Source organism: Saccopteryx bilineata, chromosome 3, assembly GCF_036850765.1.
Source record: "Saccopteryx bilineata isolate mSacBil1 chromosome 3, mSacBil1_pri_phased_curated, whole genome shotgun sequence".
Classification (NCBI taxonomy): Eukaryota; Metazoa; Chordata; class Mammalia; order Chiroptera; family Emballonuridae; genus Saccopteryx; species Saccopteryx bilineata.
The window spans coordinates 43,285,823-43,312,144 of NC_089492.1; the positions used below are offsets into that span (position 1 = coordinate 43,285,823).

General features: G+C 38.4%; 1 protein-coding gene across 1 annotated transcript in view; it reads right to left on the reverse strand.

The window, feature by feature from the left end:
- TMEM67 (transmembrane protein 67) overlaps positions 1-26,322 on the reverse strand; it is a 76,282-nt gene that overhangs the window by 22,190 nt on the left and 27,770 nt on the right. Inside the window, exons 11-21 of the mRNA XM_066266062.1 lie at positions 25,941-26,006; positions 23,356-23,512; positions 22,659-22,782; positions 20,485-20,590; positions 17,430-17,486; positions 15,413-15,511; positions 13,352-13,450; positions 12,824-12,910; positions 11,426-11,525; positions 11,192-11,331; positions 8,035-8,175 (exon numbers count right to left, since the gene is read on the reverse strand). Coding sequence (XP_066122159.1) covers positions 8,035-8,175; positions 11,192-11,331; positions 11,426-11,525; positions 12,824-12,910; positions 13,352-13,450; positions 15,413-15,511; positions 17,430-17,486; positions 20,485-20,590; positions 22,659-22,782; positions 23,356-23,512; positions 25,941-26,006 — 1,176 coding nt within the window. The remainder of the gene's footprint in view (positions 1-8,034; positions 8,176-11,191; positions 11,332-11,425; positions 11,526-12,823; positions 12,911-13,351; positions 13,451-15,412; positions 15,512-17,429; positions 17,487-20,484; positions 20,591-22,658; positions 22,783-23,355; positions 23,513-25,940; positions 26,007-26,322) is intronic.

A 26,322-nucleotide genomic window follows, 5' to 3' on the forward strand; every position in this document is an offset into this window, starting at 1 on the left:
ATGGAAAAAAATATTTCACGCAAATGGAAATGAAAAAAAAGCTGGGGTAGCAATACTTATATCAGACAAAATGGACTTTAGAACAAAGACCATAGTTAGAGATAAAGAAGGTCACTACATAATGATAAAGGGAGCAATCCAAAAGGAAGATATAACCGTTATAAATATCTATGCACCTAATATAGGAGCACCTAAATATATAAAGCAGACTTTGATAGACTTAAAGGGCGAGATCAACAGCAATACTATAATAGTAGGAGATTTCAATACCCCATTAACATCATTAGATAGATCCTCAAGAAAGAAAATTAACAAAGAAACAGCAGGCTTAAAGGACTTATTAGATCAACTCAATTTAATAGATATCTTCAGAACCTTTCACCCTAAAACAGCAGAATATACATTCTTTTCAAGCGCTCATGGTACATTCTCTAGAATAGACCACATGTTAGGGCACAAAAGCGGGCTCAACAAATTTAAGAAGATTGAAATCATATTGAGCACTTTCTCTGAACACAATGGCATTAAACTAGAAATCAACCACAATAGAAAAATTGAAAAACATTCAAACACTTGGAAACTAAATAGCACGTTATTAAACAATGAATGGGTTAACATTGAGATCAAAGAAGAAATTAAAAAATTCCTAGAAACAAACGATAATGAGCATACATCAACTCAAAATTTATGGGACACAGCAAAAGTAGTCCTGAGAGGGAAGTTTATAGCATTACAGGCATACCTCAAGAAGCTAGAAATAGCTCAAATAAACAACTTAACCCTGCATCTAAAAGAACTAGAAAAAGAACAGCAAGTAAAGCCCAGAGCTAGTAGAAGGAAGGAAATAATAAAGATCAGAGCAGAAATAAATGACATAGAGGCTAAAGAAACAATACAGAGGATCAATGAAACCAGGAGCTGGTTCTTTGAAAAGGTAAACAAGATCGATGAACCTTTAACAAGACTCACCAAGAAAAAAAGAGAGAGGACTCAAATAAATAAAATTAGAAATGAGAGTGGAGAAATAACAACTGACACAACAGAAATACAAAATATTGTAAGAAAATACTATGAAGAACTGTACGCCAAAAAACTAGACAACCTAGATGAAATGGACAATTTCCTTGAATCATATAATCTTCCAAAAATCAATCTGGAAGAATCAGAAAACCTAAACAGACCAATTACAACAAATGAGATTGAAACAGCTTTCGAAAAACTCCCAAAAAAGAAAAGTCCTGGGCCTGATGGCTTCACAAGTGAATTCTACCAAATATTCAAAGAAGAACTAACTCCTATCTTCTCAAGCTATTTCAAAAACTTCAAGAGGAAGGAAGACTTCCAAACTCCTTTTATGAGGCGAGCATAATTCTGATTCCAAAACCAGGCAAAGACAACACAAAAAAAGAAAATTATAGGCCAATATCCCTGATGAACTTAGATGCAAAAATCCTCAATAAAATATTAGCAAACCGGATCCAGCAATATATGGAAAAAATCATACACCATGATCAAGTAGGATTTATTCCTGGGAGGCAAGGTTGGTACAATATTCGCAAATCAATCAATGTGATTCATCACATAAACAAAAGAAAGGAGAAAAACCACATGATAATTTCAATAGATGCAGAAAAGCATTTGATAAAGTCCAGCACCCATTCATGATCAAAACTCTCAGCAAAGTGGGAATACAGGGAACATACCTCAACATGATAAAGGCCATCTATGACAAACCCACAGCCAACATCATACTCAATGGGCAAAAATTAAAAGCAATCCCCTTAAGATCAGGAACAAGGCAGGGGTGTCCCCTTTCACCACTCTTATTCAACATAGTTCTGGAAGTTCTAGCCACATCAATCAGACAAGAAGAAATAAAAGTCATCCAAATTGGAAAAGAAGAAGTAAAACTATCATTATTTGCAGATGACATGATATTGTATATAGAAAACCCTAAAGTCTCAATCAAAAAACTACTAGACCTGATAAAAGAATTTGGCAAGGTGGCAGGATATAAAATCAATACTCAGAAATCAGAGGCATTTTAATACACTAATAATGAACTGTCAGAAAGAGAAATCAGGGAAGCAATCCCCTTTACCATTGCAACCAAAAAAATAAAGTACCTAGGAATAAATCTAACCAAGAAGATTAAAGACTTGTACTTGGAAAATTATAAAACATTGATAAAAGAAATCAGGGAAGATACGAATAAGTGGAGGCATATACCGTGCTCATGGTTAGGAAGAATAAACATCATTAAAATGTCTATATTACCCAAAGCAATTTATAAATTCAATGCAATACCAATGAAAATACCAATGACTTACTTCAAAGACATAGAACACATATTCCAAAAATTTATATGGAACCAAAAAAGAACACGAATAGCCTCAGCAATCCTGAAAAGGAAGAAAAAAGCGGGAGGTATCACACTTCCAGATATCAAGTTATATTATAAGGTCATTGTACTCAAAACAGCATGGTACTGGCATAAGAACAGGCACATAGATCAATGGAACAGAACAGAGAACTCAGAAATAAACCCACAGCTCTATGGACAGCTGGTATTTGACAAAGGAGGTAAGACAATACAATGTAGTAAAGACAGCCTCTTCAACAAATGGTGTTGGGAAAACTGGACAGCTACCTGCAAAAAAATGAAACTAGACCACCAACTTACACCACTCACAAAAATAAACTCAAAATGGATAAAAGAATTGAATATAAGCCGTGAAACCATAAGCATCTTAGAAGAAAACATAGGCAGTAAGCTCTCTGACATCTGTCGCAGCAATATATTTGCCGATTTGTCTCCACAGGCAAGTGAAATAAAAGACAGGATAAACAAATGGGACTTTATCAAACTAAAAAGCTTCTGCACAGCTAAAGACAATAAGAACAGAATAAAAAGACAAACTACACAATGGGAGAATATATTTGACATAGCATCTGATAAGGGGTTAATAACCAAAATTTATAAAGAACTTGTTTAACTTAATACCAGGAAAACAAACAATCTAATCCAAAAATGGGCAAAAGAAATGAATAGACACTTCTCCAAAGAGGACACACAGATGGCCAATAGGCATATGAAAAAATGTTCAACATCACTAATGATTAGAGAAATGCAAATTAAAACCACAATGAGATATCACCTCACACCAGTCAGAATGGCGCTCATCAATAAAACAACACAGAATAAGTGCTGGCGAGGATGTGGAGAAAAGGGAATCCTCCTGCACTGCTGGTGGGAATGCAGACTGGTGCAGCCACTGTGGAAAACAGTATGGAGATTCCTCAAGAAATTAAAAATCGAACTGCCTTTTGACCCAGCTATACCACTGTTAGGAATATACCCCAAGAACACCATAGCACTGTTTGAAAAGAAGAAATGCACCCCCATGTTTATGGCAGCATTGTTCACAATAGCAAAGATTTGGAAACAGCCCAAGTGTCCATCAGAGGACGAGTGGATTAAAAAGCTTTGGTATATATATATACTATGGAATACTACTCAGCCATAAGAAAAGATGACATCGGATCTTTTACAACAACATGGATGGGCCTTGATAACATTATACTGAGTGAAAGAAGTAAATCAGAAAAAACTAAGAACTATATGTTTCCATACATAGGTGGGACATAAAGATGAGACTCAGAGACATGAACAACAGTGTGGGGGTTACAGGGTGGGGGGAGGAGAGGGAGGAGGTTGGAAGAGGGGAGGGGCACAAAGATCATGGCTTTTCAGCATTTGCCATATTCCCCCCTTAATCTACAGACAGACAGCAAATATTTACGTATGGTGTTCCCACTATAAAGACTGCTGTCTTAGGGACAAATGCTGATAAACTACTTCAGCAGTTCCTCCTTCTTCAAAGACTTATATGTAAACATAGAGCTCCATGTTTCATAGGACATACTCAAGCTCACTCCATGCTCCCTGGTGCTTTAGCACACGGGAATGCCCCCCCCCCTTTTTTTTTTTAGTATTTTTTCTTTTATTTATTTATTTTTTGTATATTTCTGAGGATGGGGATGGGGAGGCAGTCATACAGACTCCTGCATGTGCCTGACTGGGATCCACCTGGCATGCCTACTGGGGGGAATGCTCTGCCCATCTGGGATGTTGCTCTGTTACAACCGGAGCCATTCTAGCAACTGGGGCGGAGGCCATGGGGCCATCCTTAGAGTCCAGGGTGGATTTGCTCCAGTGGAGCCTTGGCTGTGGGTGGGAGGAGAGAGACCAAGAGGAAGGAGAGGGGGAGGAGTGGAGAGGTAGATGGGCGCTTCTCCTGTGTGCTCTGGCCGGGAATCGAACCCGGGAATCCTGCACACCAGGCCAATGACTCCGACGGGTCTACCATATCATGCTTTTTACTTTAAAAAAAAAACAAAACATTTCTTTTGAATGCTGATGAACAGGAGACACCAAATATTTTTCACCTGCAAACTACTACCTTCTTTATTAGATCTAGCTAATAACACTGTTCTTTTTTCCAAATAGCTCCAGATATATGGAAAAGATTTATATAGGCGGAAGGGGATCCTCAAACCCCTCAGCGAGATCTTCTGAGAATGGCTTTTAAGATACCTAGAGGCAGAAAAAGCCCAATAGAGATCAGGGGAACTACCAGCTTTTAGGATACACCCTTAAAGGCTCCAACACCCCAAAGGGTCTCATAGGATGCCATCTGGGTCCTGCTTCAATAGTGGAAAGGAAGGTCATTGAACTAAAGCCTGCCAGGCTTACACGCCTCTGCTGTGAGGAAACAGGGACACTGGAAGGTGGGCTTCCCCCTCGCTCCCCTAAGGGAGGGTTCAGTCTCTTCCAGCCCTGCTCCAGCCACCTATGACCTAACCTTGCCCAGAAAGCTGGGGTTTGCCACTGAAGGCTGAAGGTGCCCAGGGCCGTCGGCCCCATCTACGACACTGTGGACGAGCCTAGGGTACTTCTTCCAAGAAGCAGGTAAACTGATCTCATTCGCACAAGGGCCACTTAATTATGTTTTGCCTGAATAGTCAGGTTTTTTTATTCTTCCCTCAAAGATCTCTGTTGTGGGTGTTGATAGTCCTATTTTCTGCTGCTTTGCTTAATATATAGTGTTTCCTTTATCCCTCCTACCTCAATGCCCCACTCATATTTCAGGCTGAGACCTACTCTTAATTTAGAGCTCTCTTTCCTCCTTTTGCCAACTTGTATTATGAATTTACCTTTGCCACCCAGCTTAGTGTATCCCAAGGTTCTCTTTACCAGGCCACAGTCGCAGAGCTCCAGGGAAAAGCAACCTGGTCTCAACTCTCCAGGCAGAGGAGAACAGAAGCTCCATATCCACGCATGCTGCAAATGCCTTTTTCCAGTCTGCCTGAATTATTACCAGCTAGAAGCAGCGGTCATTGGGACTTGGACATGAGCTGCAAAGTATAGAATGGTGACAACAATTCCAGTGCCATGCGGACTTTTCCTGTGGGGAACTTTCCTGGACTCCTGCTCCCTGTGACAGCTCCTAACAGACTGAACTGTGGTTGGGTTGCATTTTTCAGGGATTTGGCATGGTGATGGGGCCAACTTGGACTTGGGGAACATGTTAAGGACACTACTCATTCATGGATTCTTGCTGTATTGGCCAAGAGTTTGCTTAAAGGCTGTTAATCACTGTAAAAAAAAATAGAGGACTGGATGAAGAAGATGGGGCACATATACACCATGGTATATTATTCAGCTAGGAGAAATGGTGACATCGGATCACTTATAGCGGAATGGTGGAGTCTTGGTAGCATTGTGCAGGGTGAAATAAGCGAATCAGAAAAAAACAGGAACTGCAGGATTCCATACATTGGTGGGACATAAAAGCGAGACTAAGAGGCATGAACAGGAGTGTGGTGGCTATGGGGGGGTGGGGGGAGGGAAGGAGGGAGAGGGGGAGGGGGAGGGGTACAGAGAGAACTGGATGGAGGGTGGCAGAGGACGATCTCTCTTCAGGTGATGGGTATGCAACAGAACTAAATGACAAGATAACCTGGAAATGTTTTCTTTGAATGTATGTACCCTGATTTATTGATGTCACCCCATTAAAATAAAAATTTATTTATAAAAAAAAAAAAATTCTCTACATCCAGATGAGTCTGATTTATTCACAAAACCTTATATTGGTAAATGTACAAAATACTTTCTATTATACTAATAATAAACATCAAACCCCATATTTGTGATACTGTTTTTTTTTGTTTGTTTGTTTGTTTTTCATTTTTCTGAAGCTGGAAACAAGGAGAGACAGTCAGACAGACTCCTGCATGCGCCCGACTGGGATCCACCCGGCACGCCCACCAGGGGGCGACACTCTGCCCACCAGGGGGTGATGCTCTGCCCATCCTGGGCGTCACCATGTTGCGGCCAGAGCCACTCTAGCGCCTGAGGCAGAGGCCACAGAGCCATCCCCAGCGCCCGGGCCATCTTTGCTCCAGTGGAGCCTTGGCTGCGGGAGGGGAAGAGAGAGACAGAGAGGAAAGCGTGGCGGAGGGGTGGAGAAGCAAATGGGTGCTTCTCCTGTGTGCCCTGGCCGGGAATCGAACCGGGGTCCTCCGCACGCTAGGCCGACGCTCTACCCGCTGAGCCAACCGGCCAGGGCTCGTGATACTGTTTTAAATCAAATTCTAATTTCAGTTTCTCTTCCTTCTCTGATTGTCAAACCTCCCTCACTAGCTATAACTCTGAAGAGTCAAGTTTTAACAAGTTGCACCAATTTAAAATAAATACAAATTTAAAGATTCTATTCTCAGGTCACAGAATGCCAACTGGATCCAATTCTGTAGTAATATTGGGATTTCAATCCCAAAAGAGCTTTAAAAATAGGCTTTTTAAGGCAGATATTTGTTCCCCAGGTTACAGGAAGTTTAGACTAGTCTTTCTAGAGGCCCCATCTTCATTTGTTTATTTAAAAGTTAATAAATTTTTAACAAAACAAAAAGGCTTTCTAGTCATGGGAGCGTCTGGAAGCGAGAAAAAGATGTGCATATACTAGAGTTAAGTGCTTTAGCTGTTGCTTCTTCCTTTTATACTTTCTTTTTAAGCTTTAAAAAGATAAGGGAAGTAAGCATTGAAAAATCCTCTGCTACAGCCATGAGACCTAAGGAGAATTCTTTTTAGTTTCAGCTATTTCAATAAATACTTCAAAGGAGTATTGGCAATTTGAGTGAGGTTTAACTATACAAACACACACACACAAATACATTTTTTAGGTGAGAGGAGGGGAGATAGTGAGGCAGACCCCCCCCAAGCACCCCCACTGGGATCCACACAGCATCATACTGAGAGCTATTTTTAGTGCCTGAAGCTGTCATGCTGGATCACTCAAGCTATCCTCAGTGCCTGGGGCCAACGCTGGAACCAATCAAGCTGACTGCAGAAGGGGAAGAGGGCGGGGAGAGAAGCAGATGGTCACTTCTCCTGTGTGCCATGACCAAGAATCAAACCTGGGATGTCTATACACTGGGCTGACACTATATCCACTGAGTCACTGGCCAGGGCCATAATATTAAAATACATGTTAATAAGTTATAGTTCAAAGGAAAAGAAAATATTAAAGTTAAATTAGCCAGTCTGTAGTTCTATATAAACTAAACGAGGAGTCCATCATATTAGGAAACTGCAGACTTCAAGACTTCAGAGCCCCAGTATTGATAAGAATGTCATCTCTGAAATCAGATTGCCTGGGTTCCATCAAATTGCATTTCTGCCAGTCTCTAAATTATACTACTTTAGGCAACTACATAACGTTTCTGTGTCTCAGGGTCCCCAGCTGTAAAATTAGACAATAACAGAACCTATGTCTGGGGGTACTGTAAAGATTTCAAAAATTTTTTAAGATTTACACAGTGCCTGGATTATAACATTATGTAAGAATTAGCTATTAGCTATTATTATTACTATTATCAGAAATCAGAATGTGATCAATGTTTGAGGAAAATTAGTACGTAACAGTTTTAAATATAGAGAAGCAATGCTGCCTTAAAAGTATAATCTCTTGTTACCTGTATAATTCCAACCACTAGCCAAAGTGCAGTAGACAATGCATATCTCAAAATGCGGCTATAAGGAGCTACGTAGCTAGATGGGTTTCTGGAAAGACTAGAGGATGAATCCATTAATGCTAAGTTCTTGAATCCCACAACCTGCAGTTTAAAGGAAAAATAATAATTTAAACAGGCATAAATAAACTTCTCTAGTTTGAAAATGAGATATTCCTTCCTATTCTTTAGCTTAAAAATGAAAATATTCAAATTCATACAAACAGTAGGAAATCTATATAAAAACAATTATTCAGTATTTTTCATTACAGAGCACTTAATACAAAATATTTAGTTAGTTCATTTGGTATTCTCTTCAATATGACGACCAAATATAATCTTATTATCATATATACTGACAAGGCTCAAAAATCTTTGTCAAAAAAATAAAACTGCCCTGGCCGGCTGGCTCAGCAGTACAGCGTCGGCCTGGTGTGCGGGGGACCCGGGTTCGATTCCCGGCCAGGGCACACAGGAGAAGCGCCCATTTGCTTCTCCACCCCCACACCCTCCTTCCTCTCTGTCTCTCTCTTCCCCTCCCGCAGCCAAGGCTCCATTGGAGCAGAGATGGCCCGGGCGCTGGGGATGGCTCCTTGGCCTCTGCCCCAGGCGCTAGAGTGGCTCTGGTCGCGGCAGAGCGACGCCCCGGAGGGGCAGAGCATCGCCCCCTGGTGGGCAGAGCGTAGCCCCTGATGGGCGTGCCAGGTGGATCCCGGTAGGGTGCATGCGGGAGTCTGTCTGACTGTCTCTCCCCGTTTCCAGCTTCAGAAAAATACAAAAAAAAAATAAATAAATAAATAAAACTTTCTTCAGTAAACTATCAATGAAAAACCAACATTTCATGAGAATTTTAACATATGCTAGGCACTATGCAAAATCCTTTTTTTTTATTTAGGGAGAGAGAGACAGACAGACAGACAAGAAGGGAGAGAGATGAAAAGCATCAACTTGTTGCAGCACCTTAGTTGTTTATTGATTTCTTTCTCATATGTGCCTTGACCAGGGGGCTCTAGCTAAGCCAGTGATCCTTTGCTCAAGCCAGTGACCATGGGGTCAGTCATGTCTATGATTCCACGCTCAAGCCAGATGAGCCAAAGCTCAAGTTGGCGACCTCAGGTTTTCGAACCTGGGTCCTCAGCATCCCAGGTCAGCGCTCTATCCACTGTGCCACCACTGGGTCAGGAAAATGTAATGTTTTCTAAACTTACTTGAATATAAACTCTTTTTCATGTAATGCCATTTTTTAAATGTTTTTACTGATTTTAGAGAGAGAGGAAGAGAGAGAAAAACATAGAATTGTCCTACTTTCTTACACATTTATTGGTTGATTCCTGTATGTGCCCTGAGTGGCGAGTGAACCACAATGTTGGGGTATCAGGATGACGAGGATGATGCTCTAACCAACTGAGCTACCTGGCCATGGCATTCATGAAATGCCGTTTAAAGTTTTAAAAACATCACTCTAAATAAAATTTCGAGATAGTGTTCACATATCCTAGGGACACACATTCTAGTTTTAAAAAAGGAAAAGAAGAAATAAGGGAAAGAAGGCAAAAGGAAGGCAGACAGATATGAGTTAGTAATTCCTGAGAAAACCTACTATCCACATAAACTGTGTCCGTATTTCAGTCCCATATTCAGTTGTGCATACTTCCTTTAATAAATCCGACCAGATCCATGAAATAACTATAAAGGCATCTCATTCATTGTATGTTGTTCAGCTCTTTTTTTTTTTTTTGTATTTTTCTGAAGCTGGAAGCGGGGAGAGACAGTCAGACAGACTCCCGCGTGCGCCTGACCGGGATCCACCCGGCACGCCCACCAGGGGGTAACGCTCTGCCCACCAGGGGGCGATGCTCTGCCCCTCCGGGGAGTCGCTCTGTTGCGACCAGAGCCACTCTAGCGCCTGGGGCAGAGGCCAAGGAGCCATCCCCAGCGCCCGGGCCATCTTTGCTCCAATGGAGCCTCGGCTGCGGGAGGGGAAGAGAGAGACAGAGAGGAAGGAGAAGGGGAGGGGTGGAGAAACAGATGGGTGCTTCTCCTGTGTGCCCTGGCCAGGAATCGAACCCGGGACTTCTGCATGCCAGGCCGACGCTCTACCACTGAGCCAACCAGCCAGGGCCTTGTTCAGCTCTTAACACAGAACACAGTTCATCGTAGGTTTTCAATAATAACTTGTTGGAAAATTTCAACCTTATAGTAGTATCTCTAATACAGGAGTGAGAATATGGATCATGGAGCAAGGAGGCTTTTTCAAAATACAGATACCTGGGCTCGCCTCAGGGCTACTGAATTAAACATAATCTCTAGGGCAGGGGTCCCCAAACTTTTTACACAGGGGGCCAGTTCACTGTCCCTCAGACCGTTGGAGGGCCGGACTATAAAAAAAACTATGAACAAATCCCTGTGCACACTGCACATATCTTATTTTAAAGTAAAAAAACAAAACGGGAACAAATACAATATTTAAAATAAATAAAGAACAAGTAAATTTAAATCAACAAACTGACCAGTATTTCAGTGGGAACTATGGGCCTGCTTTTGGCTAATGGGATGGTCAATGTGCTCCTCTCACTGACCACCAATGAAAGAGGTGTCCCTTCCGGAAGTACGGTGGGGGCCGGATAAATGGCCTCAGGGGGCCACATGCAGCCCGCAGGCTGTAGTTTGGGGACCCCTGCTCTAGGGGGTGAGGTAATCCTAAGTATTTTGCAAAAGCTTTCCCAGGGAATTCCACTGTAAACAAATGGTTTAAAAGCTACTCCTTATTTAGAGTAACCAAATTCAGAGACAGAAAATAGTGGTGGTTTTCAGGGACTGGGGAGAGGAAGCATGGAGAGTTCTTTAAATAGATACAAAATTTCAGTTTTGCAAGATGAAGAGTTCTAGAAATTGTACAACAATGTGAATGTCTTAACATTGTACACTTAAAAATGGTTAAGATGGTAAATTTCATGTTACGTGCATTTTACATAATTTTTAAAAAGCTACTCCATTTTTAAAGGCTTGAAAAATGTTACAACCTTTAGAACTCTTCTGCTGACATGAAAACTTACTGGAATTAAATTAACATTTGTGTGGTACCCAAAAATTGCACATAATTACATCAAATAGTTTATACCTCCAAAAGGAAGAGGACACTAAGTACTTGAAAGAGTGGATTAATTTTTCTCACAGTCTGAATTTCATTCCATTCATTTGCTACAAAATATGTTCTCCATATGCTTACAGGGACGGTAGCGCTCCGCACACCACCCTCACCTGGTCAGGGAGATAAAATAAGTAAAAGGGTTTCATCTCCTTTGCTCTGCAAGGGTAGCAAAAGAATTTTGGTACAAATGGTTATTTCAATTACCTTCTACAGCTTTAAGAACCTTTCCTTTAGGTCGTTCCCAATCAATAAAAAATATATCAATGGTAACCTGGGATATGAGTTTATGCAAAAATTGTAGAGCCTGAGAATGACAAATAAAATACCCAACATCATTAAGCCTGCTTATAAAACCAGTATTAATTCTTTAAAAATAAATACACTGAAATTATAAGAATATATGATTTCCACAAATGACAAGTTTATAATACCATTAGAAATCACTGGGAGCACATCAAATAACACAGAATCACAAAATTCACATTTTTTTTTTTTTTTTTTTAAAGAGAGAGAGAGACAGAAAGGGGAGGAGGAGCAGGAAGTGTCAACTCGCAGCTGCTTCTTATAGTGCCTTGACTGGGCAAGCCCGAGGTTTCGAACAAGTGACCTCAGAGCTCCAGGTTGATTGATGCTTTATCCATTGCACCACCACAGTCAGGCAAATTCACAGAATTTTTATACACATATTGTTTTGCCTTTCAATCTTCCATAATCCTTTGCAATAAGAATAAGAAAAAAGTAGATATACTGCCTCCCCCTCATACAAGGGCCTTCCATAACTCTCCCAAGGTTTCTAAAAATATACTTTGTTTCCTAGATAATCTAACTTTTATAAAGCTATTTTTCCACTGTAATTTGCTTGTTCTAAATAATTTTAAGAAGATTTCACAGTCCTTTTATCTATTTCTGGTATTGACAGTTCTGGTTTAAAAATATGTTGTTGAAACATATTTTTCATTTACAGAAGTAATATGTTTAAACTGAGGCATTGTTCCTAGTAGATGCATTATTAATTAAACAAAGGATAATAATCTAAGTATGGGATGATTCCTCTCTTAAAGGAGCTCATGGATCAGTGGGAAAAGTAGTTATTAATCACAATACAAAGGGATGAGCTCTACCACAGGCATTTAAAGAGCTTCACATACAATGACAAACAACAAAGTAAGGTAAAGGGCTGCTATGGGAGAAGAGGAGAGGAATGTGCAGACAGAGAAAACATATTCTAAGATTTCAGTACTTTTTACTCTCAATGAACAGAAACAAAATTCATGCCTGAAGGAATTTTGTACCAGTTGTGAATGCATCATCAGACTTTAAAGAAGAAAGTCATACAATAAAATATTATTTTATCTAACTAGCTATAACTCATGTTAATTCAAACATATTTATGGTTTCTTAGGAAAAATTATTTAAATCAGATTTTCAGTGAGCTATTATACATAAAAGTAGATTTCCTATGTATAATAGAGTAATTCATGCTTTCTTTCAAAATCAAACTAAATTTTACACCAAATACTTTGAAAGTATTTTAATTTTAAAGACTCTTACAAGTCTATCTGCAGGCCTTTTAAATTTTTTAACCTGTCCTTTGAAACTTACCTTCAGAGCAAAAGCACATCCCACATAAGTAACAAAACGTTCTTCCTGGGCTGGCATTGGTAGCAAAACAGAGACAGACTTCTGTGCCTACGACAAAATTTACACCATTAAATATAACCATACATTTTTTTTTTTAATTTTTAATGTTTACTTTTTTTACTTTAGAGAGAGGAAGGAAGGGAGCGTGAGAGAAACAAAACATTGACCTCTTCCTGTATGTGCCCTGATGAGGGACTGACCCAGCGACCTCTGTGCTTCAGGATGATGCTCTAACCAACTGAGCTATCTGGCCGGGGCTAACCATATAAGGTGTATACTAAGCATTATTTATAACCCAAAGAAAGCGTAAAAGAGGAAGGTGGTAATGCTCTCAATAATCACAGCAAACTCAAGGAATGGTGAGTTTAGCAACTGCCTTAACATTCTTGATCAGAAATATCCCCAAATAAAAATATCTCCTTTATAAAAAGCACTTACCAATAATTATTCAGTTATTGAAATTTAGGATAAATTCAGAAACTCACTTACTTTGAAGAAAATAAGCCAATAAAGACCTGTTCCTACAGTGATGATAACAAATACATTGGCCAGATCACCAGCATAGTACACCAAGAATCTCAGAACTGTCTGCAATTTAAAAAGAGAATTAGAGATGTTAAAGACTCAATATTATAAAAAATACTTTCACTTTTTAATCCTATCACTTTTAATATGTAATCTACTAGTTTCTCAAGCTTGCAGCCTTGTTTCATGTATGCATAGATCAGTTAGGAAGACCAATTATGGCCATTCCTAGATACCTTTTGGTCCATTTCCAATATTCTCTATCTTATTTAAACCTTCTAATTTTTCACCATCTAAGAAAGTTAGCACCGCTTCCTAATTTTCTCCTAGTTTAGAACCCTTCTGCTCAGTCTATCCTTCATTCTACCTCCAAAGTTAACTTTCTAAAACATAAACTGGATTATGTTATTCTCCCTCAGTGACTTCTCACTAAAATAAATATAAATTCCTGACCTATAAGGTCCTTCACAACCTAAACCAAAATTAACTTTTTAAGCTTCATCTGTCAATTCCAACCATTTAATGATTTATCCCTCCACACTTTCATCCCAAACATTTTGTGTAAAGAAATGAGTATTGTTTCATCAACCCTCTTCCTTTATTCTCTCTGGCACACTCTTGTGAGTTCCAAGGGCAGAGGCCATGTCTGTCTTTGCTCACTGTTACATGCCCTAGTACCTGATAGACTGCCTGACATTCAGACAGTGGGCCTCAGGGACTGTCTGTGGAATGTCCAGATAAAAATAAACCAGCTTACAGTCCACTTCTCTGGGAAGCCTTCCTTGACTATACCAAATAGTAAATCAAGGCTCACTACTCTGATTCCTTGGCATATTGGCTTTGAAGTCAGGAAAATATCCCAACAAAAATAAGTTACTATGTTGCTTTTTTCATATTCTTAATCAGCAAAATGGAAATACCATCTATTACTGAGTTGCTATAAAAAGTAAATGAGTAAATAGTATGGAGATTGCGGGGGGGGGGGGGTAGGGTGGAGGGTGGAGGAGGGTTTGGGTTGATAAATGGTGGACAAAGACTTGATTTGGGGGTGGTGAACACACAATACGGTGTACAGAAATAGGTTGTAGAATTGGACACCTGAAACCAGTATAACTGTGTTCACCAGTCTCACCCCAATAAAATTTAATTTGAAAAAATTAAATGAGTAGAAAATTTATGTAATGCATGCCATATCTGTTTGCCACATCTTTCTATCATCTATGGAAACCGGGAATAATAATAATACCCAACTTCATAGAGCTATTGTGAGGATTAAATTAATTATACATGTAAAGCTTCTAGCACATATTACATATGCAATAAATGATAGATAAAAATATAAGCAAAAATATTTAAAAGTTAAATAAGAAGTAAAACTACAAAGTCAATAGAATAACACATGAGAGAATATACTTTTTAACTTGAGATAGGGAAGGCTTTCTTAAACAAGATCCTATAAAAGCATAATATGAAAAACTATTCGGATGTGGCAATATCAAAATCAATAGTTTTGTTCAACACAGGAACACATAAATAAAAAACAGGTGGGTCACAACTGGAGAAGAAATTTCAACATCAAAAACCAAAAAGGGATTCATATTTAGAAAAAAACACCTTGAAATAAACAGAAAGAACTGGAAATCTACAGAAATATAGGCAATGGCTATAAGTAGGCAGTTCACAGAAGGTAAAACACAAATGATTAATGAAGCATATGAAGAGTAATTGGAGAAACAAAAATTAAATCAATAGTGACATACTACTTATACCAGCAGATTGGCAAAAAATGGAAATGCTGGGACAATATCAAGTGTTGGTGAGGACGTGAAGAAGTAAGCGCAGCACTACTGGTGGGACGGACTGGAGCACAGCAATGTGGGGGGGAAAGCAGGGACGCATATCCGCTCCAGTTATATACCCAGAGAAACTCAGGGCAACTTTTTATTCATCTACTAGCTGTGTTTTATTAGAATGATATAAAACAGTCAAAGATAAAAATATACTTAAAAACTCCTGAGACCATACCTGTAAATCAATCATAGGACTCCCAATGCGCCTCTTCCATCCTGCTGTCTTCAAAAGAGATGATAAAACAGCTAATCCACCCAACACACCCAAAGCAATCTAAAAAAAAAAAAAAAGAAAAAAGAAAATTCAGGAATTTATGTAATTTCCCTCATCAATGTTCAAAAATATATTATAAAGTATAAAAGTACTCAAAAATGGTGGTGGACATTATGCTCAAAGGACATAGCAGCTAAATTAAATAGACCCCTCAATGACCAAATCTGGAATAATTTGGGCAAGAGAATAGATAATATTGAATTATAATCACTAGAATAAATAAGTATCTACTAGTCCATACTGATTTAATTAAATAACTAAACAAGTCAATGTGGACCAAAGAACAGATCCCATTTATAGTAGATTCTAACTGGAAAATATAGAAGAAATCATGAAAATAGAAAATTACCATCACACAAAAAGCACAGTAATACTTTTTACAGGCAAGTCTTGTCAATGTATGCTAAATTAGAGGGCAAAAGAATAAATGAGATATCTGCACAATCTCAAAAGAACTGTCCTCAATATATTTATTAATTATAAATAGTAAAATACAGGGGAGAACTCTGCAGATAATCATTTTAGCCAGATTATCAAAGTTAAAATCATTAATAAGATACATTAAATATCTTCTGATATGACTCACTGAGAAGGGCACAATTTCATTTCTGTGATATCTGTTCTAAAACAATATTTAATCATGGAAAAATATCTGACAAACCCAACTGAGAGCCACAGTAATTCACCAGTATTCTTCAAAAGTATTATGATCAGTCATGAAAGACAATGAACAACCAAGAAACTGTCACAGATCAAAGAAGATATGACAGCTAAAAGCAACTGCAACCCTGGACCACTTCCTAGAACAAAAACAAATACAAAATAAAAATACCTGTAAAATTCAAAATGTATTTAGATTAGTTAATAGGACTATATGAATATTAATTTCCTGATTATGATCATTATATAAAATGTTAATATTAGGGGAGACTAGGTGAAAGATATAATGCAAATGTCTTTATTTTGACAACTTTCCTGTCCATCTAAAGTGGTTTTTTTGATTAAAATATATACTGTACTGGCCCTGGATGGTTGGCTCAGTGGTAGAACGTTGGCCCAGCATGTGGCTGTCCTGGGTTCAATTCCTAGTCAGGGCAGACAGGAGAAGTGACCAGCTGCTTCTTCAGCCCTCTTCCTTCCCCTTCTCTCATTTTCCCTCCTGAAGCCATGGCTCGATTGATTTGAGCATAGTGGCCCAGGGCACTGAGGATGGCTCCCTGGAGCCTCTGCCTCAGGCACTAAAAATAGTTTGGTTGTGAGCATAGCCCCAGATGAGCAGAGCATTGGCCCCAGGTGGGGGTTGTTGGGTGGATACCCATTCTGGGGACATGTGGGAATCTGTCTATCTCCCGTTCTCTCAGTTGGAAAAAGAAGAAAAAAAAGTAATAAAAAAATTAAAGATTAGACCTTTGCGGCAGGGGAGAAAGGGGGACTGAAAACTATGTGGTCAAAAAGGAAAAACTGACAAGCTATTCCTTAAGGTCAGTAATTGACAGTTTTTGTCTTAATATATATACACATCGACTTAGCAATCTTCGCCATGATTTCTAGAAAAGTAGCTGCTATTAATCCATTATCTATACTAGAACATTTTATAGTAGTTTCAAATCATATTTATGTCTCAATCAAGAGTTAAGTTTGCTACTAGAAAAGAAATATAACCTGGAGGAAATGACAGTTTGTAAGGTCTCAAGCTTTCACAAGCTATCATCAGGAAACATACATTTCTACTTTTGTGTAATTCTATCTATGTGAGAGACCAGTCAACAATTATTTGTTCTTATTACATAGATTTAAAAAAATAAAAGCACTTTATGTTTAAAAAAAATAAATATATATATATAAATATATATATATAATATATATATATATTATATATATATACTGTGAACAGTTTAATAGGTTAAAGTAAACTCACATCTGTCTGGGTATACGCTTCTCCTTGATTCATTTCATATCTGACTGAGAAAGAAATCTGACATTTAAAAGAAAGCAAATTAGCCATACAGAAATTAAATAACACAAATCTACTTTTACTATAAAAATACATTTGTAGCAGATTTTACCATAAATGCCTTATTTTTGAACTATCAATATTACCAGGGTGACCCTTTCTTATACAAAATGGATAAGCTGTTGGGAATTATTCATGCTGTTTAAATATCCCTTTTGAACACACATTAAGGAAAGCGGTTAGGAGTTAGGTTAGGTTCGTTAACAGCAGTCAATCCAAACTAATCACATTTCTTTTTTTGATAGGTTTCTGTAGCTGGGGAGTGTAACAGACCTTTTGTGTCAAGAATTTAGCAACTGGCTAAACAGTTACACCCTAAAAAGGTAGATTAATCCAAAGGGTAAAGAAGAAGGGATTCCACTATATTAAGAGACAGAAAGAGAAAGAAGAACCAGTAAAAGGTAAGAGAAACAGGACTGTAAGAGGTAGGAGAGGCAGGATACCTAAGTTTTACCATCGTCAGAGAATAGGAAGTTTCAAAAGGATTAAGAGTATAGTGTCAAATGGTATATATATGTTGAAAGAAAGCCAGTGTATGTGAAATTCATTGCTGACTTTCACTGAAAGAATTTTTCAAAGAAGCAAAATAGCAAGGGCCAGACTGCAAATGATGAAAGAGTAAACGACTGGAAAATCAAGAAAAGATGCACAATGGCAAGCTGAAACATTAACAGAATTGAGGAAACATTTCATTGTTTGGCTGTTGTAGTTTGTTTTTAATCTGAGGCAACTTGAACGGTATTATAAGCAAAGGAAAGGGCCTAACAGAGAAGCTGGCCAAATGAGGAATTGGGATAAACAGGAAACTTAATCAAGTCTGTAAACAAGTAAAAGTAGAAGACTGCCTGAAGAAAGGAAGAAAGTTTCCTCCAAAACCTTTTTTTTCTTAGAAACAGGAGTAAGACACAAGTCAGATAATGAAACACAGAGATTCTAAAGTATAAAAGAGGAAATCTGAAGAAATTCATGTTTGATGATCTCAAGCCTCATAAAATAAGCAAGTTATTTGCTGTTGACGAGAGAGCAGAAATGTGGCTTAATGCTTAAAACTAGGCCCTGGCCGGTTGGCTCGGTGGTAGAGCATCGGCCTGGCGTGCGGAAGTCCCGGGTTTGATTCCCGGCCAGGGCACACAGAAGCACCCATCTGCTTCTCCACCCCTCCCCCTCTCCTTCCTCTGTCTCTCTCTTCCCCTCCTGCAGCTGAGGCTCCACTGGAGCAAAGGATGGCCCGGGTGCTGGAGATGGCTCCTTGGCCTCTGCCCCAGGTGCTAGAGTGGCTCTGGTCGCGACAGAGCGATGCCCCGGATGGGCAGAGCATCGCCCCCTGGTGGGCATGCCCGGTGGATCCCGGTCGGACGCATGTGGGAGTCTGTCTGACTGCCTCCCCATTTCCAGCTTCAGAAAAATACAAAAACAAAACAAAAACAAAAAAAAACCTAATTACAATTTTTGCACTAGCTATCATGAGAAATTAAGAAATGATGAAAAAACTGTACATTCTTCAATTAGAATAAATTTGAGGTGGACTTTGTCAATACTGTTTCACAATTCTCTCAACTCTTTCTCTTATTTTCCAATTTGTCAAGACTTAGTTTAGATTATTTTGGACAATAAAATTATTTAAAGATTCAGAAATGTTTTATATTAAGATAAATACACTCTAGGAAGTTTTAAACCAGGCAGTCTTTTGTTCCTAAGCATGTTTCTGGATTTTCTTCTTATCTTACTACAGTGTACACAAGCCAAGGCAATGGAAGCTATTTTTCTTAGAATTTGTATTTATTAATTTACAGCAAGAGAGAAAGGAAAAGAGAGACAGGTGCATTGATCCATTCCTGTATGTGCCCCAACTGGGGATCGAACCAGAAACTTCTGCGCTTCAGGCAGTGCACTAAATCTAGATATCCGGCAAGGGAGGGAGATAATTTTAACACTGGATTAGGTAATACAAATAAGGATGTAAATCAGAGAAATGTTATGCTATGTGCCCCCTTTTTTCTTAATGAAAGCCTAAATCAGGGGTCCCCAAACTTTTTACATAGGGGGCCAGTTCTCTGTCCCTTAGACCGTTGGAGGGCCGGAGTATAAAAAAAAACTATGAACAAATCCCTATGCACACTGCACATATCTTATTTTTAAGTAAAAAAACAAAACGGGAACAAATACAATATTCAAAATAAAGAACAAGTAAATTTAAATCAACAAACTGACCAGTATTTCAATGGGAACTATGCTCCTCTCACTGACCACCAATGAAACAGGTGCCCCTTCCAGAAGTGCGGTGGGGGCCGGATAAATGGCCTCAGGGGGCCGCATGTGGCCCGCGGGCCATAGTTTGGGGACCCCTGGCCTAAATCCAATAGTATCTGAGTATGAGTACAAGTATAAGCATAATAGGAAAGCCAAAAGCACTGACTGAAAAGACTAAAACATTAAAATTCAGAATAGTAAAATAGTGGAAATTAAAAGCTATTATTAGGTTTTGGAGGTAAGAGATACTTATCCCTTCATTTTTCATGTTTCCAGAAAGGGAAGGGGATAACCACTTAATCTCAATAAGGAAAAAGTATAGAAGGATTACTTCTGGTTTACATCTCTATCCCTCTCTGTTACCCCTCTTCATAGCAGAAATGCTTTTATCTTCTGGGTGAGGTTGGCGGTGAGTTAATTAGGGCCAACCTAAAACAGTATACACTGCATCTCAGCATACCCCAGCATCCTGAACAGGAATGCCAACTGTTGGTGACACTGTCTACCAAAACACTTATTCTTGCTTTTTTAATACTCAGGATCCGTAAGAACTCTCCTCTTAACATTATTAGTAAAAAAATAATGAGGAGCTGATGATATAAAGAGCAGTATTTATATAAAACTTGAAAAAGAACTGTCTTTTGACCATAATATAAACTGTATCCCATATTAACACATAAGAGGAATTGATTATTAGTAAGGAACTCACCTTCACAGACTGACTGTTGGGATCTTTGATATCTATGTCACTGTAGCCAATGGTAATTAAAGGAGGGTAGATGTTTCCATTTTTTGTGTTGGGTACAAGGCGGATGCTGTTTAAAAGAAAATACACTTCTCGTCACAAGTACATCTAGGCCCTTAAACATACATTTAAGTTATTGTTTCTTTTGAATTTAACATGAACAGGTTTGGTGATCTCAGAACCAACTAGTTAATAAGGACTAAGGGAAGGTTAAACATACCAATAGTAATAACACAAGCTATCTAGGCAATTAAAACTTTAATATTAAAATAAATCCCCTGGGACCAATTAGAAATTCTTCTTAATATAGGTCTGATGGAGTTTACAAATGAAATCCTTGTAATACTATGAACCATTTTTGAAAAATAGTCAAAAAAGAAGTGGTACATAAGCCCTAGCCAGCTAGCTCAGCGGTAGAGCATCAGCCCGGCGTGTGGAAGTCCCGGGTTTGATTCCTGGTAGGAGTACACATGAGAAGCACCCATCTGCTTCTCCACCCTTCCCCTCTCCTTTCTATCTCTCTCTTCCCCTCCTACAGCCAAGGCTCCATTGGAGCAAAGTTGGCCTGGGCGCTGAGGACAGCTCCATGGACTCCGCCTTAGGTGCTAGAATGGCTCCTGTTGCAATGGAGCAATTACCCAGATGGGCAGAGCATCGCCCCCTAGTGGACATGCCAGGCGGATCCTTGTCAGGCGCATGCAAGAGTCTGTCTGCCTGCCTCCCCGCTTCTCACTACAGAAAAATACGGAAAAAAAAAGAAGTGGTAATTAAGCCTAGAGAAAGGTAGACAAATTCTGATTTTCCAAAGAGAAAGATGAATTCTTAACAAAATAACATGTCAGCTCTAGCACTGTTTATTGCACATAGTGGGGTACATTTTACTTAATTCAGTGCATTACTAATGTACAATTTGTTACTCAAAAAGGAAACTGCCAGGCTCCAGGGGCCAGCATGGTTTCACCAAGATCAAGTTCGACCTAACTAGGTTTGATTACATTTTTATTAGGGATACATTAGCAGGTTGAAGGAATACTAAAAACAGTACATTTGGATGTCAGCAAGACATATCACAAAGTTCCTGTCTTGCCTACCTTAAAAATTGCTATGAAAATCAAAAATAACAGTGAAAAAAAATAAATGTATGCTGAAATACTAATATAAGGCGATAGTGCTGATTTTTATCAATGTAGTCAAGGTACATGTCATAAAATACTGAACAGGAAAGTTGGTTAAGGTCTTAGAAGAAATAGTTGGTTAAGGTCTTTCTTCTAAAGACCTTAACCGTGCATGGCACGGTAAGAACAATTGTTAACATATCCCCAAAGAGGGAGGTGTTGAAAGTTAATCAGGGCCAACCTAAAACAGTAGCTATTAAAAGAGATTAAAATGAAGGAGGCTGCCTATTACAATCATCTAGCAGGCTCTTTCTCACATACCCATTTCAGCCCACTAATACTCACCTTACCCTTACCCTCCACCTCTGAACCCATTCTAATTCAGCAGGTCTAGAGTGAGGCCTATAACGTGAATGCTGATAAAACTCCTCAAGCTCCTCTGTTAAAATTCTCCTCTTGGTTCCTCACCTCTATTGGCACAAACCAATCGACACAGATATCTAAAATAACCATATGTTTTATTTCAGTTTAGTTGTCCTTATTGTTATCATTTGATAATTTGTGTGTGTGTGTGTGTGTGTGTGTGTGCAAGAAAGAGAGAGAGCAACAGACTGGAAGAAAGAGATAAGAAGCATCAACTCATAGCTGCTGCACTTCAGTTGTTCATCGACCACTTTCTCATACATGCCTTGACCAGGGAGCTCCAGCTGAGCCAGTGACCCCATGCCCAAGCCAGCGACCATGGGCTTCAACCCAGCGACCTTTGGGCTCAAGCCAGCAGCCATGGGGTCATGTCTATGATCCCATGCTCAATTCAGCAACCCTGTGCTGAAGCTGGTGAGCCTGTACTAAAGCTGGTGACTTCAGGGTTTTGAACCTGGGTCTTCAGTGTCCCAGACTAATGTTCTATCTACTCTATCACCGCCTGATCAGGTTTCATTTGATGACTGTTGATAAACATGTTTTTTATGACATTTTCTTGTACACTCCAAGCCTAATTTAGTGCATTAGATGTTCGTTTACCTCAGTGATATCTGTGTAGCAATTCGAATTAATCTTGGCTGACTTCCTAAGTCATTTTCTTGTCCACTTAGTGCATCCGCTAAGAAAATGCGACGAGTCAGAAGCCACTTGCCAGAGTTACTGTCTTTTATCATAAAAAAATGGCATTAAAAATCATTTTCAAATTGTTCAAGATGGCTCTCAAGGATAAGCTTACTGAATAAGTTAAAAACACAAAATTAGTACATTTCATTTTAGATAAGATGGTTACAAAAAAAGCTAATGCTATAAGAGATTCCTACCAGATTTTCCAACCTTTTTTGGATGTTTTCTGATTGTTTGGACTTTTTATCAGTTTGGAAGAATTTTCCCTGAAAATTACCTAAGTAAGCAGAATTTTAGAATATAAAAGAAACTAGTTTGTCCAATAAGCAGCTGAAGGACAATCTGTAGAAGCCCCAAGTTAAAGTTCTATTAATTTTTCCTCAGGACACACTTTTAGCAATATTATAATTTCTTAGCATTAAGCCTGACACATTTTGTAAAAATTTCTAAATATACCAGCAATCTTACTGCTTTACGTTTTAGCATGCTATATAAAAACATATCATAATAGAGAATCTATGGCCATTTTTATAATACATGACTTATTAAATTATCAGGTTGGTGGACTTACTGGGTTCAGCTCAGAGAAAGAATGGTTATATGAATATCTTACCTTGGTTCACAAATATATTATTGTGTTGAAGATTTAGGTTTAACACAGGCACAGCCCATATATATTGCTGTTGATTTTCATCAGTATATTCAAGGTATAAATCATAAAATATAGGAGTGGGGAAGTCGGTTAAGATCTTAGAGAGAGGAATCACACACTGGAAAATAAAATTAAAAATAAAAGCATCCCAACTGAAAATCATAAATCATATTTATTATCTTTAAAATTGAATTTAAAAAAATTTATAAAAGAAAGTATCTATAAACTACTTTGATTAAATGCATTTTCATGTACCTTCTAAACATCAGGGCTATAAATAAGATTTTTTTTTCTTATAAGGACTTTAACAGTAAAGAACTGCCTGGCTCTTGTCTTACAACCCAGAGTAAGAGGGTATGCCTTCACTATCAACAGTAAGGGTACAGCAGTGAAAAAGTTTAAAAACTCCTTTCCTCTTGGATGAGGTCCTAATTCTTTCTCCAGATGTACAATGCTGTCTATGATTTGCCCCCCTTAACAAAGCCAGGACTATTTCTCACTGCTCCCTACCAGTTTATGGTCTATTCTTACTAATCTACTTGCAGTTCCTAAATATGCTATGCTATTCTATGTCTCTCTAATGTTGCAAATGTTGTTTCTGCCTGACATTCCCTTCCCCACTATGATCTCCTGGTAAACTCATATTCATTCTACAAGCCCAGTGTCACACTGTGAAGTTCTCTACTTTCTCAGGAATTGCTGATGACTCCCCTCTTGTGCCAATATGGTACCTTGTCCACACCTATAGATCAACACATCATATTCTTTGCAATTCTTTGTCTATATGGCTGTTTTCTCTATAAGCTGTGAACTACTTGAGAAGCAGTCAAGTTCCATGGAAAAACCATGATTTGTAAACTTAACAGATCATTGACTACGTAATTTACTTGATGCAAGATCTTGAGTAAATTACCTAATCTCACTGAGCATCATTTCCTCATCTGTGAAGCACAGATAATATGTATCTCACTTAGGTATTTCATGGATCAGATAACAATGATAAAATGTTTAATACACAGCAGCAGGCAACACTTGTAATCCCACCATCTAGACATAACCACTGTTGAAAATGTTTATTTTCTTCTAGTGTTTTCCAAGATAGTATTTTTCATCATGGTTTTATGTAGTGGAATAAATTATCACATGACCCTAAATGGGAACAAGGCCAACAAGAAAAGAATGTTTTGCCAAGAAAATTGTTTTGTGACTCGAAGGCGAGTCGCTGGAACAAGTCTATGTGACCGAAGGCAGTTGCTGTACTCTCTTCTCGGTAAAACATTCTCATAAGATTTTAACTGTTCCCTTAGAGGGGAACAGTTTATCTCAGTTCCTTGAGATAAAGAAAGGAATGTTGTGAGAACCACAGAAGCAATAACAGTTAATGCCTTTTGACATTGTGTTGTTATTAAGCTATCACGCAGATGTATTCCATGTATTCTTAAGTAAAGGTTATGCTTGAGGCTATGACAATTTCTAAGTAAACAAGCTTTTTGAAATCTTGTAAATAAAAATAGACACAGCATGAACTCGGCGCCATTTGCCTGAGCGAGCTGTGGTCCTTTGCTGGTTCACTGACATTTCGTCCGCTGATTTTCCTTTGTACCCCTGACTCACAACAACTATTTTAATAAAACTGGAATCACAGTTTTGTTCTATGATGTGTGTATATGCACTTAATCAAGAAGTATTTTTGTAAGACCAGTGAATGTTTAATGACTCATAATATTCCTTTGTACCATACTGTAATTTCAAAGTGGATAACCAAAACAAGGAATGTCAGTGAGGGAAGAAGGAAAAAAGTATGGAGGGAGATAAAAGTAAGCATTTTTATTTGTCACTGGGGGGGCGGGGAGAGGGAGAGAGTAACATTTTTATTAGTCACTATTTTTACTTTATTCCAATACGCTTATAAGTAGACATTATTTTTAAGACCTACCTATATGTCTAGAAGTGAATCAACAATTGATTATGAAAATCTGATATACAATATAATATATGACTCTATAGCCTGACTAGGCGATGGTGCAATGGGTAGAGTGTTGGACTGGGATGCGGAAGGACACAGGTTCAAGACCCTGAGGTCGCCAGCTTGAGCGCGGGCTCATCTGGTTTGAGCAAAAGCTCACCAGCTTGGACCCAAGGTCACTGGCTCAAGCAAGGGGTTACTCAGTCTGCTGAAGGCCTGCGGCCAAGGCACATATGAGAAAGCAATCAATGAACAACTAAGGTGTCGCAACGCGCAATGAAAAACTAATGATTGGTGCTTCTCATCTCTCCATTCCTGTCTGTCTGTCCCTGTCTATCCCTCTCTCTGACTCTCTGTCTCTGTAAAACAAACAAAAAAAAAGACTCTATAGAAGACAAGTTACTGTCTTCATACTGATTAAGATTTTCTGTATCCAGATAATAAAATATTATGTCAACCAGTAAACATTCTTCATTACTATTAAAAACATTTCTAGTTTCAAAAATTCAAAGATTTTTCCAATTACGCTAATGTGAAAATGAAACTAAAACACAGACTGTTTAATACAGTTCAAACTTACGTTTAGGTGATAGGTTGTTCCAAAAGAATAAGCAGCATTTAGTCTTGTTTCTGTATCTGGACAAAGCTACAGCAAAAGAATACAACTGATAAATAAATATTTCTCACAAATGTTTTCTTGGCTTATAGTCAAGAATTCTCAAGTCCCAACATGGATATACACCTTATATAATATATAATACTTTTTTAATGTATTAAACATATGAAAAGTTAAGAGAGCATCTTTGTTATAAATTAAAGTCATAACTTAAAGTGGTTAAAGAAATTCCAATTTAAAGCACAAGAAAAAAATCAACTGTAGCATGCACTTATACTCCTTTCAAGCAATAAACTAGTCTTTTCTTCAGGCAAAGATAAGGCATGTTAATAATTATTTAGCAAGT